Source organism: Camelus ferus, chromosome 6 (genome assembly GCF_009834535.1).
Source record: "Camelus ferus isolate YT-003-E chromosome 6, BCGSAC_Cfer_1.0, whole genome shotgun sequence".
Classification (NCBI taxonomy): domain Eukaryota; kingdom Metazoa; phylum Chordata; class Mammalia; order Artiodactyla; family Camelidae; genus Camelus; species Camelus ferus.
This window is the reverse complement of record NC_045701.1, coordinates 5,791,056-5,804,612: the sequence shown is the minus strand read 5'-3', so window position 1 is coordinate 5,804,612 and position 13,557 is coordinate 5,791,056. Positions and strand designations below refer to the sequence as shown.

General features: G+C 48.3%; 1 protein-coding gene across 6 annotated transcripts in view; it reads left to right on the top strand.

The window, feature by feature from the left end:
- The window catches only part of TLN2 (talin 2), a 396,032-nt gene that overhangs the window by 320,868 nt on the left and 61,607 nt on the right, over positions 1-13,557 (top strand). For all 6 annotated transcript variants that reach the window (XM_032481038.1, XM_032481036.1, XM_032481034.1 and 3 more), the window contains 5 exons: positions 3,543-3,683; positions 4,102-4,283; positions 5,400-5,532; positions 7,787-7,888; positions 10,144-10,314. In XM_032481038.1, coding sequence (XP_032336929.1) covers positions 3,543-3,683; positions 4,102-4,283; positions 5,400-5,532; positions 7,787-7,888; positions 10,144-10,314 — 729 coding nt within the window. The remainder of the gene's footprint in view (positions 1-3,542; positions 3,684-4,101; positions 4,284-5,399; positions 5,533-7,786; positions 7,889-10,143; positions 10,315-13,557) is intronic.

The window sequence follows — 13,557 nt, the reverse complement described above, 5'->3', positions numbered from 1 at the left end:
CCTCTCTGCCAGGCCCCTCGTGGACCGAAGCCTGCTTTTCTCTCTCCGGTCCGCTCGTTACCCAGCCTCAAGCCAGATGTGTGGAATGGAATGTGGTTTTCAGTGTGCAGTCACTCAGGTTTGGGTGCCAAGTAGAAATTGTGCAGCAACAGCTTTTTTTCTCTGAGAAGTGGGAGCGTAGCCTTGCCGCTCCCAGCGGAGTGGAAGCGTGAGGTTTTGCAATTAAGCATTTCCAGGGCGTACGAAAGACGCCAGACCCAGCTCTCCTGAATCGACTTCACCTCGACTGTAAGTATGTTGTCTTGGTCGTCCATGTGTCTGGATTGGTAAAGTAGATTTCTTGAGAAGAAAAAGAAGGAAGAAAACCTCTTGGGCTTCTTACACCTCATTCTTGTTGCCTTTGTCTACGGTCAGTAGGAGGGAAGGGAGCCAGGGGTCTTGGGTTCTGGTCTGAGGAGTGAGCTTGGCACAGCGTGTCACTTTCTAGGAGTTAGTTTTCTCACCTGAAACATCAGAGCTTTGGGATCAAATGATCTGTAAGATCACTGCTAACCCCTAAAGTCCGGAAATCTGTGATTCTGGTGCCCGTGTGGAACTTGTGTCTCCCAGATCCCTGTGAGATTTTGCTGAGTGTGAGAACGTTCAGAGGAGCTGGCCCAGGGTGGAGGGCGCCCTCGTCCTGATGGGACTTGAGCATTTGGCTAAGTGGCCCGACCCTTTCGTTGTTGATGCTGGCGTACTGGACGTTCTGTGACCTGGAATGTCTACTTGAGAACTGTCGTGCCTGCCAGAAATTTCACCAGATTCGAGTATGCGGTTTACTGGCGTGGCTCGGCAGCCCCCAGAGCAGAAGCAGCATTCAGGAGTGAAATACTCTGCCTGTGAACCAACCAGCCTCCCTGATGCTAAATGCTTCCTTTGGAGGAAATAGCTTTTCTCTCTTGAAAATTAAAAAAAAAGTGGTAGATTAGAACTTGGCCTTCTCGTCCGTAGTTCCCACTCTTCAGGGTCCTGTTCTTGACCAGCCTGGGCCACGTGATATGTGGTTTTAGGGCCTAGGCTCAAAAAAAAACAAACAAAAAAGCAAAACCTTTCTTCATCCTGTTGGTGATGTTCATGAAACTGCACAATTAGAAAATGCTTCCTTGGGGTTTACCTGGGCTAGTCATCTTGTCATTTTTAATAAGTTCAGCTAAGGGTTGGTAACTTGATCGGACGTCTGCGTTCCCAATAGGCTGAGAGCATTGCAGAAGGTAGAAAAGGGTGGGAGGAGTGTGGAGAGGTCAGAAGCAGGAGGAGTGAGCAGCGCCACGGAGAGGCTCAGGATCTTCCGTTGAACTAGAGCCCTGTCCTTCCGACCAGAGCAGGTGTGATTGGTGCCACTGGGATTCGAGTTCCCTTGATGCCAGAGTCCACTCCTGCCATCTGCCTGCTGGGGGTTGGCCTGTGCTGGGACCACTTTTGTCAGGCTCCTGCTGGACGGCACCCACCCTGTCTCCCACTCTGATTTCCAAATTGCTCTAAAGCCTGTAGGGTCTGGAGGCAATGATGTTAATAGCACAACTCGATTTGAGTGCCGAGATGGTCCCCTGCCACTTTGCCAGTGCAGCGTTCTGGTGCGGGTAACAGGTGCTAACTCAGTGTTTACTGAGGACGTGGCAGTTAGGACGGAGGCTGTATAAAAGCAGAAACAGACTCACAGACCTAGAAAACAGTTACAGTTACCAGAGGGGAAAGGGAGGTGGAGGGATAAAGTGAGAGTTTGGGATTTATCTATACATAAAATAAATAAATAGCAAGGTGCTACTGTACAGCACAGGGAACTACATTCGGTACCCTGTAATAGCCTATAGTGAAAAAGAATATGAAAAGGAATAAACATATATATGTATATGTACGAATCACTATGTTGTACACCAGAAATTAACACAACATTGTAAACAGACTATACTTAAGTTAAAAAAAGAAAAAAACAACTGAGGCTGTATGTATGAGTGAGCAGCAGACACGTAGGGTTTCCACTGGGCCTGGAGGAACGGCAGAACGGGCGAGGTTAGGGTCCAGGTCAGTGCCTGTCCAGTGGAGAAGGGCCTGAGCAGGGCTACGCAGTCTCAGGGAAGGCTACATTAGCAGGCTTGCGGGGGTTCCTCTGAAAGTATTAGGATGTGTAATTACGGTCCCAAGCTGCCAAGGCTTGATTGGAATACAGCTGATACTCAGATAGCCTTTAAGCCAACCATGCCCGCCTACTCTTGCCTTCTTGAAAGAGAGCAATGCTCCCGTCTCAGATCTGGTTTGTTTCATAATGCCGGTGCCTCTGGGTTTTTTGTTCACTGACTGTCTAAACTGACTTTTATACACTCATAATGCTTAAACTAAAAGTTTAATTGGTCATTTAACAAGGAAACTTACGTTCTTCTACAAACCAAACTGCCTTCTCAAATGTAGCCCTTTGTTAGGAGGGAGGGTGCCGCCTCTGGGTCACAGGCTGTTGGTTCCAAGAGTCTTGTACTTAAGGAGGTGGAGCCCAGGGTTGGGGAACTTTGGATTCAGGTGTTAACCCTTTGAGGGGTAGCCTGGCATGCATCACAGACCACTTACCTGATCGTCTTCCATTCAGGCCATTAATCAGCTGCATGACTGACCATTCAGCGCCATTGTGTTATTGCTGCTAATTTTTAAAAAATAAACTTTTGAAGCATGAGATACATAGACCAAAAGAACCCATGTGTGTACAGCTCAGTGAATTTTCCCAAACTGAACACACCTAAGAAGCTGCAGCCAGATCAAGAAGCAGAGCGTGGCCAGCCCCCAGCAGCCCAGCTTGTGCCCCTTCAGTCTCACTGGCTCCAAAGGGTGACCTGACCGCCAACACCTGAACCTGTTTCACCTGTTTTTGTGCTTTGTGCAAATGGAATCGTGCAGCGGGCACCCTATTGTGTCTGGCCGCTTTACCTAAGGATCATGTCTGTGAAGTTTGCCCATGTTGTTGAGGATAGCTCTGGTCTGTTTTTTCCCATTGGAGTCCATTTTGCTGACTTCAAAATGGCAGATATGGAAGCCCTGTTTCCATCAGTCATTCAGGGACATCCAGGTGAAAATGACTTAGAAGTTGAAAGTGCCAAACAATGTATTTTTGTAGTTTGGGAGGGAATAGACTTAAATGGAGTGGGAGGGGGAGAGCCAAAGGGCGTGGTCTCAAAAGTCAGGAAGAACGTGGCTCGGCTGCAGGGTTTGGCAGCGTGGCTCGTGGGGGGTGAAGAGCGGGGCGCCCTCTGAATCATGAGAGCTGGGGGTGGAGGGACTGAGGCCAGCTTGCCTGTGAGCCGCACGTTCAGCTTTATTTCTTACACTTGCTAACTGAGCCCCTCTGCTTGATGGCAGAGATCCCTCCAACTAGTTCTCATTCATTGTTTATGATTCACCAGACATTTTCAATATTCCCATCAAAGCACCTTCTTTTCACTGGGAGGCAATGACTGTGGCCCAGGAGTGATCGGTGCTTCTCAGTGGGGTGTAGTCTCCGTGTTGTATCCCATCAGGCTCTGGACGGGGATTTCTCTGAAGACAACCGCAATAAATGTCGCATTGCCACCGCACCCTTAATCGAAGCTGTGGAGAACTTGACAGCGTTTGCATCCAACCCTGAATTTGTCAGCATTCCTGCCCAGATCAGCTCTGAGGTAGGGGATCTTTGCAGCAAAGATAATGTTAAGATCTTTGGCTAGTTTCGTGTGACACTCAGTTAGCATGAACAGTTATGAATTCCAAAAACTCTGTCAGTGTGTAGGGCACTGTTACTGTTGCCAGTGACGATACACACAGAGTTAATGAAGGCTCAGTGTCTGCACATCTCTTAAGAGGCAGTGTCTTTGCCTTATATGTTGAGAACAATCTCTGTGCGTAGGTTTGGGGCTAATTCTTGGTATGTGTCACACTCAAAAATATTTAAGGAGTGAATCAGCCTCCATGGTTCTCTGCCCTCCGTCTCCTTTCAAACGAGAGAAGTGATGACTTGGTAAAGAACAAGACCTCCTTGGGTCCAGCTGACTCATCTAGTCTGTGTGTTCTGCCCTTGACCCTTCTGCTGTTTGGTCCCAGGGCTCCCAGGCACAGGAACCAATCCTGGTCTCAGCCAAGACCATGCTGGAGAGCTCATCATACCTCATCCGCACTGCACGTTCACTGGCCATCAACCCCAAAGACCCGCCCACCTGGTCTGTGCTGGCGGGACATTCCCACACCGTGTCTGACTCTATCAAGAGTCTCATCACGTCTATCAGGTTAGTAACTCCTCTAGAAATTGCTAGGGCCTGCATCTGACAGGGCAGGAAGAGGATAAGCCCATCAGGACTTTTATTTAATAGCAATGTGGTTCATCATCACCATCATCTTTTTCTTTACTTCTTTGGGAGCAGTGGTAGCACTTGTCACAACAATAATAGCCAACCTGAGCATTTATTATATCTTAGATACTTTTCCAAGCATTTTACCTGTATTACATTATTTGTTCATCACAACAGCCTTGTGAAATAGATGCTACCATTGTCTCCATTTTACTAATGAGAGAATTCAGGCAGAAAATCATTTAGGTAACATTCCCAAGGTCATCCCCGGGCCCAAATGCTTTAGTCCCAGTCCTTCTAACCATTATACCATATTGTCTGCGCCTTGGAGCTTAGGCAGAGAGCATTACTATTTATTTATTTAGCAGGATTGGGGCTACCTAACTTTGCTAATAAGACAAAAAGGTGTTCTTTGTCCCACAGTAACTCTGGGCGCCTCTAACCTCCTTGGTGATGGTAGGAGTCGGAAAAAATCATCCCATGAGTAGATAAAGCATTTCCAAATTTGACCAAAGTTGATAACACGACAGCATGGAATGCATCCCTTTCCTTGGATATTTTTTATTTTTCAGTTGCATTTGAAACTCAGGACCTCATTAGCTTTCTTAATGCCTTGCAAAGAAAAATCCACCAAATATTTTAACTCCTGCCACACCCAGGACTTTGTGAATAGAATACAATGTAGAGACCATAGTATATTTGCACTGGAAATAGCACTAACTTTTTTTTTTTTTTTAATGAGAGTCCTGTGCTTAAGCCAGTAAATGGAGAATCCAAGACCAAATTGTTTAATTTGCAGTTGCCTGGCATCAGCCTGAGATGGAGGACAGCACCCTATCCTTTCCACCAGAAATAAGTAGACTTAGCAAAGTGTTAAATTGAGAAATGCATGGGCTCTGAAGAGAAGCATTACCAAGCAAGGGTCAGGGATTCACTCCTGAAGGCAGTTGAGTGGGGTTGACAGTAGACAGGGGCACCTGGCCCACCGATGTGAGTCAGGTGTTGGGACTGGAGCTTCATGGAGCCTGTGTCTGACTTGCTCTGTCCCTCCAGGGACAAGGCCCCTGGACAGAGGGAGTGTGACTACTCCATTGATGGCATCAACCGGTGCATCCGGGACATCGAGCAGGCCTCACTGGCAGCTGTCAGCCAGAGCCTGGCCACAAGGGATGACATCTCCGTGGAGGTAGGCTGGGGCTCCGTGGCCAGCCCAGAAGCTCCTGGGAACACAGCACCAGGCTTTAGGGATGGGGGAATGGCACCAACATATTTCTGATGCAAGTTTCATCATTAGACCCCCTTCCCCTGGAACCAGTCTGGGAAGTTTTTGTAGTGGGTAGAGTAAATGCTGAATGGAGAGTGATGGTTTGGTGAAGGGACATATACTGCATGGGTGGAATGTTCAAATATGGCTGAAATTTGGGGGGGGGGGATGATCATTGTCAGATAAGAGTATATCTGTAGGGGGGTTACCATATTCAGTTGAACACTTCCGAGCAGACCTAAGCATGTAGATTTTGAATGCTTCTCTGTCATATTTCATCAATGCACTTTTTTGACTGATGGGCAAATTCAGCATTCAACCCTATGCATTTGGTCCATTCAGAGGTAAACACTTCTGCAGTTACTCAGTATCTCGTACTGGAGGCCCTTTTGCATTCTGCTAGCTCAGAGCCACTCTGCCCTTTCTTGTCCATTTTTCCACTTTTGAAAATAGAATTTTCCTACTTTGCTCCATTAAGTTTTTCCTATGACCTGTCCAAAGCCCCCTGATTTATACTGTTTTCTTTCTGTTGAAAGTGCCTGACACCCAGAAGGTGCTTAATAAATATGGATGGTCGGTTTGTTGACGTTTCCCTATTGCCACTGAGCCCCTCAGTAATGAACTTTGGCCCCTGCCTCTCAGCAGGGCCCAGACTTAGAACTGCTCATTTTTATTAATAGAACTATTTCACTCTAGCTTCGCCTGCTTCCCCCATTTCCAAGGAAAGAAAGAAGGAATGTTAGCATTATTGTTAACCTGTTTCATTAAAGTAGAATGTGCACACAGAGCAGTGTGTCTGTCAGAAATGTGCAGATTCATGGAGTCCCGCCAGCTAAGTGCACCCTGTAACTAGCATCCTGATCAGGAAACAAAGATGGCAGCACCGCCCCACCCCACCCCCATCCTTTCACTCCCTCCCAAAACCTATCCTCTGTCTTGACTTCTTCCCTAGGAAGAAAATCCCTCCCCTTTATCTGCATGTGCTTCCTACTTACAGAGTATTTAATTTAACAAGCCATCCGTAATAAGACAACACTGCTGGAATATCTTTGACTGTAGTTACATTATGAGTGGGAAGATAAGGAGTAATTCGCTAAATAAGACCTGTGAAAGTGTGGAGGTTTCTCTCCACTCACCTCCATCTCTCAGTTTTTCCTTTTTTTAACCCAGGATTTTGTTTAAAGTTTTGCTCATTGACTGAACTCTGCTCAAATCCCGCCCCTGGCTCATGTGCAACATTGTTCGGTGGACGAGTAGCCTGAGTCTCATTTCTTATGAGCAGGACATTGTCACTTTGTCAGGAATCACCCCATTTCATGCTGGTATGTGCAGACCTAAAATGTCCAACATACTGATCTATTAATCCTGTCGAGCGAAGCCCCTGTGGAGATTCCAGCAGAGAGGTCTGATCTTTCCCGCTCCTCGTTAACACTCTCCATCTTTGAATTCCCTGCCCCCTTCACACTTCAGCATAATCTAGATACCTCGCCCCGTCTCTTTATAGCATGACTCCGGTTCTTTAGGATGGAGAGATTAAACTATCTCTCGAACCTGAGGAGAAATGCCTTGAGGATGCCTTTTTCAATAGTGGGTCCACATCACCAGATACAGCACACTGAGCGCCCGACCTGAGCTTCTGGACATCTCACCTGGTGTTTTCACGGTGTGCGGTCTGGGAGATAGTCCTGCTTTAAGAGAGCTGATCTCACTTTTACGTCACCCTCCTCCCCACTCCCCGCCTGGGGGGTTCTCAGTTCTGAGGGCATAGCGACTGGATGTTCCCTGAGACCCTACCATCAGCTCTCTCCGTGTGTACAAAGTCGTCTTCCCTTCTTGGAAGGTCCCGGCAGTCCCACCTTTCCAGTAATTATGCTGAGTAACCCAAAGTAAAGATGCCAGTAGCATCAGTTGTCACTGTGGTTGCTGGGAGTGAGAAGCCAATAGGAAAAGTGTTCCTCGTGCCTGACTCATGTCCCTCGTGGGTGGCACTGTGGTGGGGCGGGGGAGGGTCTGGCCCAGGGGATCGGAGGTGTAGAAGTGGCTTGATGACACGTCCAGGCATTTTGATGTCCATTTCTTGTGGCCTTCCTTATCTTTCACATGGACCTGTTTAGATCGGTGCAGCTCTGGGGGTTGCCATTGTAGGGTGACCTTGACAGCTGTCTCTCCTTATCAGGCCCTGCAGGAGCAGCTGACTTCAGTGGTCCAGGAAATCGGGCACCTTATCGATCCCATTGCCACGGCGGCTCGGGGAGAGGCAGCTCAGCTGGGACATAAGGTAACGTGCGCCCGCCCGGGGGGTCCTGCTGAGAGCGTGTGAGGAGCAGGTGTGGGGGGGTTGTTATTGATTTTGTGATTCTTGTTCCCAAAAACCTCATGGCAGGGGTTTGGCCTGGGTCACCAGTAGCTTCAACTAGAGAAAATGCCACTCAACCTCTGTCAGCATCTTCTCCAGAAATGACCGCTTCAGGCTCTATTTTCACGTAGCACTGAGACACAAAGTACAGAGAGATTTTTCTGGGTGTGGTCAGACTTGGCAGCCAATGACCTGTTGCTCTTGACCTTGGCTGGGACAAGACAGAGACTGAGGCTGGCGTTCCTGGCATGATGTCTGCCATCTTATGTGCTGGCTGACCGTCGTTCTGGTGTGTTTAGGGTCTGTTCTTCCTCCACGGCTTCTAATACAGTGTCCGTTTCCACACGTGAGGAAGCAAAGCAGACTTGCAGACCTCACCCTCGACAGCTAACGCCCCCGTGTGGCCATTCTGCTCGGCTCCTGAACTCAAAGTTCTGACCCACGTGGTTGCAGGTGCTTAGTGATGTTTTTGCATGTGTGGGGTTCATTTTGCAAATCATCCAGGGATGGCTGGCTTATCAAGAAGTCTGTGCCTCACCAGAGAGAGAGCAGACATTGGGTTTTTAACAACCTGCAGGGTTTCCTAGCTTTTATCAGTGCAGCCATCTGTATCGATGTGCAGATCAAGAAATCCAGTAGCCAAAATCTTCTCTGTGGGTATTGAGTTTAGAAAATCAATGTTCCTGCTTTTTCAAATTATAGAATAGCTTAAGGGCCTACTAAGCTTCCTGCTGGTTCTAAGGAGAGGTGTTTGAGATTGAAAATGGCCGGTGTCTCTCTGCCTTTTCAAGTGTGGAAAATTTCATTTCTCAGCTGAGTTCCTTTATAATAAGAAAGGGCTTGTCCACCTGTATGAAGAGGTTTCTGAGGGTCGGGGGACTGCCCTGGAGGCTGGAGCACTGCGTGTGTGACTTCTGCGGAGAGAGTGAGTTTGGCAGACTAGCTAGACATCATTTCAGCAGTTACTTTTGATCCGAGTAGGGATTCGTAAGAAAATACTTCTAGCTTTCTAGGCCAGCATCCTTGTCTCTGCAGATATGTTGTTAGTATGGAAGATTAATTCCTGTTGTTACTGAGTCTAAGCGCATACTGCTCACTGCACAACAGCCAGTAAATGGAGGGACCAGTTGTTGGGGCAAGGATTAGTGACCTTGTTTGATAAGCCAGCAGACCGAGAAGATGGTGGACTATTGTCCCAAAGAACCATCTTGCTTGAGTTAGAATTCCTGCCTCTTTTACACTAAAAGGGGAGGGAGTGGAGTCACACATTTCCTGGTTCCAGTCAGCCTCGAGAGGAAATATGTTAATTTTTTCCTTCCTGCAGTCATTTTCAGGTGGGCCTGGTCAGGATGTTTCCTGTGAGCTAAACAAAGGTATTTTAGTTAATGCTCATTACCTGGGAGGCAGGGTTCCCAGAGGTGGGCCACTGTGTATAACTTAAGCTTACAGGCAACATCCCTTCAGTGGCTAACTTGTAGCAAAAGGAACAGAATATAAAAGTTAAAGTAGAAGAAACAGATCCAATGTGGAGTCAGATTTGTTCTTCCCTATTACGCTATGTCAGTGGATGGCATGAAAAGAGACGTGATATATTTGTGTCACCTGAGTTACGGATTTACTCTCGGCCCTTTGGCTCAACCAGCCTCCCCTTCTGAAAGGGCGTTCTGGACAAAGGCAGCCTAGGGGCCCTCCGTCCACAGGGGTTGTGGGCTGATGACTGGTACGATGCTTCATGGCAGCGTTCAGGTGGGGCCCCAGTTCGGCAGCTTCAGCACCACCTGGGAGTGATAAAGGCAAATCCTCAGACCCCATCTGGATTGATTTCCCACATAACAAATTACTGCAAACTGGGGGGCTTAAAACAACAGAAATTCAACCTCTCACGGTACTGGAGTCCAGAAGTCCAAAGTCAAGGTATTGGTAGGGCCACATGTTTTCTAGAGGCTCTGAGGCCTTCTGAATAATGAATAAGGTCCTAGGATCTCTCTGTATATTACAGGGTGACTGTAATTCATGATACTGGGTGTAAAGTAGAAAAACACCAAAGCGAAGCCCAGCAGATCTGCCTCTCCCCATCAGTCATCCCATCCCCATCCCAGCACCCCCCCCCCAGCAGGGACCCTGAAGGGGACACATGTGTTTACATGATACACCTGTGGCTTTTTTGGTCTCAAAAGGTGACACAGCTGGCGAGCTACTTCGAGCCCCTGATCTTAGCTGCAGTGGGCGTGGCCTCCAAGATTCTGGACCATCAGCAGCAGATGACCGTGCTGGACCAGACCAAGACGCTCGCAGAGTCTGCCCTGCAGATGCTGTATGCGGCCAAGGAAGGCGGAGGAAACCCCAAGGTACAGCTCAGGATGCTGCAGGCTCACCTAGGCCACTGAGAAGCCATCATGCATTCCTTTGTACCACGTTCCTCCAGGGAAGTCACCTCTGGTTTTTGGATGGTGGCATTTGATTTCCCATTCAAAGGCGGGAAATCATCTTCTCTTGGCCCTCCCCAGGGTCTTTAAGAGGAGAACCAAGAAATACACATAATTAAGGCTTATTTATAAGTTATGTTTTCCCCCACAGAATGTGTAGGCGAGGGTCCTTGGGAAAGAAAAACAGTGTGTGGTTATTAGGGGACTAAAACCATCACACCTGCAGGCACCTGCACATTGTTGACACCCAGCTTGCACAAAGCCAACATGTATTGTTTTCCAGTGAATTTCATTTCTCTTCCTAGTACTTCAGTTCAAAGCAAAACATGGTGCAGGGTGACCATGGCATGTGTTGCTGTTGCCGTGGGGATAGTAGATCAATAAGAAAACCTCCCTTACTATAGGTTTGCAAGTGGAACGTTTCTTCAGCCCAGTGCGTCCCCCTGCTACTTTAGGTGACCAAAGGTGATGACAGCATGTCCTTTGCTCTCGGGGATGATTTTTTCAGAATGATTGTTTCACAACCAGCGTGCACCCCAATTTTCCACAGGGTTCTGGAACCTGGAGAGGAGGTCGGAGGCTCCTCCCAGCATTTGTGTCTTAAAGCAGCTGCTTCCACACAGTCACTGGATCTCAGTGGGTCTCCACCCAAGCAGACTAACTTGAGAGAACACTTCTGGGAGGATTTGTGTGGGATTCTGACCTATGAGCTGTAGGAATTTATATTACGTATGTATTTTTAGCGTGTTTTGTTGCATCTCTAAGATCTTCAGATCGGTTGCACGGTGCAGCAGAGAAGACTCTCCATGAAGAGTCAGAATCACAAAATAGTGATCTCAGAGCTAAGTTCCTAAGTGCCGACTCTGTGTCATTTATCCCACCTGATAGCCTCATCTTAAATAACCTTCACAAGAGCTCAGCGGCAGAGGAAGCCTCCCACTGTGCGTTTGAGAGATGGCTCTGCTGAGTTGTCCAAGCTCACAGGCCAGGTGGGTGTGCAGTCGGGACTGAGCCTGCGCCCTCTGGAAACACAGGCCGACCCCGCCTGGAGCAGGGCTGGGAGGACTCGAGGAGAGTGGCAGGGAGGACGGCTGATTAGTCTCAGAAAGAGGGAAAGGACCCTGCGCTTAAGGGTGGCTAGAGGCACGCAGGGCAGAGGGGCAGCATCTGGAAAGGCACAGAGAGGGTTAAAAAAGGACTGTGATCTCTTTAGGAAACAGCACCCAGGCTGGTGCACATGAAGCCTGCAGAGTGTGGGGGCACTGGGGCGGCGGGGGGAGGGGGGGAGGCTGGGCTGTATCGTGCAGGCCTCCTCTTCCACGCTGGGGGGCTGGGGCTTTATTGTAAGCAGTGGGGAGTGACAGAACCTATCCACAGTGGAGAAACACCATTCTGCTGGCAGCATGGATAATGTCCTAGACTTGCATTTTTTGTCTTTTTGGTGAGGGAGGTAATTAGTTTTTTGTTTGGGGTGGTTTTTTTTTTTTTTTTTTTAACGGAGGTGCTGGGGATTGAACCCAGGACCTTGTGCATGCTAAGCACACGCTGTACCACTGAGCTACACCCTCTCCCACTAGACTTGCATTATTTTTTTAAGTCCAGTTTTTCATTCACGTATCTGGCAACTATTAAGAGACTAATTCTGGGCATGCTGAAAATACGGAGAGTCAGCCCCTGGCCTGCAAGTTGTTCTGAGTTGTCTGGCAAAACAAAAGTAGTTGCAGGAAGAGCAAGACCGCCCTTTCGGCTGTGACTGGTTAGTGGCAGGAGCCCGAGTCAGAGGACCAGCGCTTTTTGCTCCCTCCCCAAACTGCCGGATGTGTTCTGGGTTATCTTTTCTCCAGGGCAGTTTACTGCCACATCTCCACCCCTACCTGAGGGGACTTCATTCTCAGCAGAATAATTTCAAATTAGGAGGTTTCTGGATGTTTCAAATGTTAGCACCTCTGCTTGGACTGCAAGTTCGGAGCAACTCGTGGAATTCTGTTTTACACCGAGGAACCTTATGGTTGGGCGCATTTGTAGTCAACACTGTAAGCTTTATAATGACATCTTTTGCTTGGAAGCCATGGCCAGAGACCAGCGTGGGATAGTTTTCAGTGAATGACCTGAAATACTGGGCGATGAACATGGGCTGAGTCACGGCAACTGCAGGAGTTGACGTCGGTCCCTCACTGTGAGCAGTCAACTGTGCTGCCTGCAGACTTGACAGGCTTGTCACGGAACTGCCTGCGACACCACAAGTTGGCTCGTAGGTCTTCCCCTAAGAGGCCTGAAGCAGAGATTTCATCCCCTTGGGTGCTGTTCTTTGGGCAGATGTTTACTAGGTGTTACTTGCTACGTGCTGGGTGATAGATGTTTGTGTTACATGTCATAGGCCTGGTTTGCAGAGAAAATGTGTTTCAAGTGTGGTTACGTGGTTATCAGTGGCTTTGATTCTGTGAAAAACAGGGTAAGCTTTGGGGTCCAATGTAATTGGATTCAAATTCAAGCTCTGCCTCTTGCTGGCAAATTACTTCATTTGTTTCCTCATCTAAACAACAGGGTTGCTAATGAATACCTCTCTGTGGTAGTTTTCGAGGTTAAATGAGATAAAGTAGCTGCCATAGTAGGTGTTCCAAAAAAAAATTAAACATTGGATAATATTTAACACAGCTCCAGAGCCTGGTGGTAATGAATCACATGATTACAAGGCATTGCTGTGTGATCTAATCCCACTGAGCGCCCTTCTACACGCCTTCTCTTCCTCCAGACTCCCTCCCCCCCCTCCCCCTCCCCCACGCCCTCCTCCCCCACTCACCCTTCCCCCACTCATCCTCCCCCCACTCAGCTCCCTCCTACATCTTCCTTGAAGGGTCCCTCCGGCTTCTGCCCGTAACACTTCAGCAAATACGCAGCCCTGTCCACTGTCGGGCAGTTCTGACTATTAGTTGGCTTTTTCCCCTCTACTGAAATTGAGATCTGCCCCCTGTAGCCTTCTCCCGTTTTCTAAACGCATGATGTCCAGGCCTGCTCTGCTGGGCTTTGTAGTAGAAGCCCTATCCTAAAGAAGCAAGGCTCCCTTGGAAGTAGACTTCAGACACATTTCCAAAAAAAAAGAACAGAGTCGGATTATTCTCCTGTGCAGTGGCATGAGGAGCAGTAACAGGGAGCCCCTCCAGATTC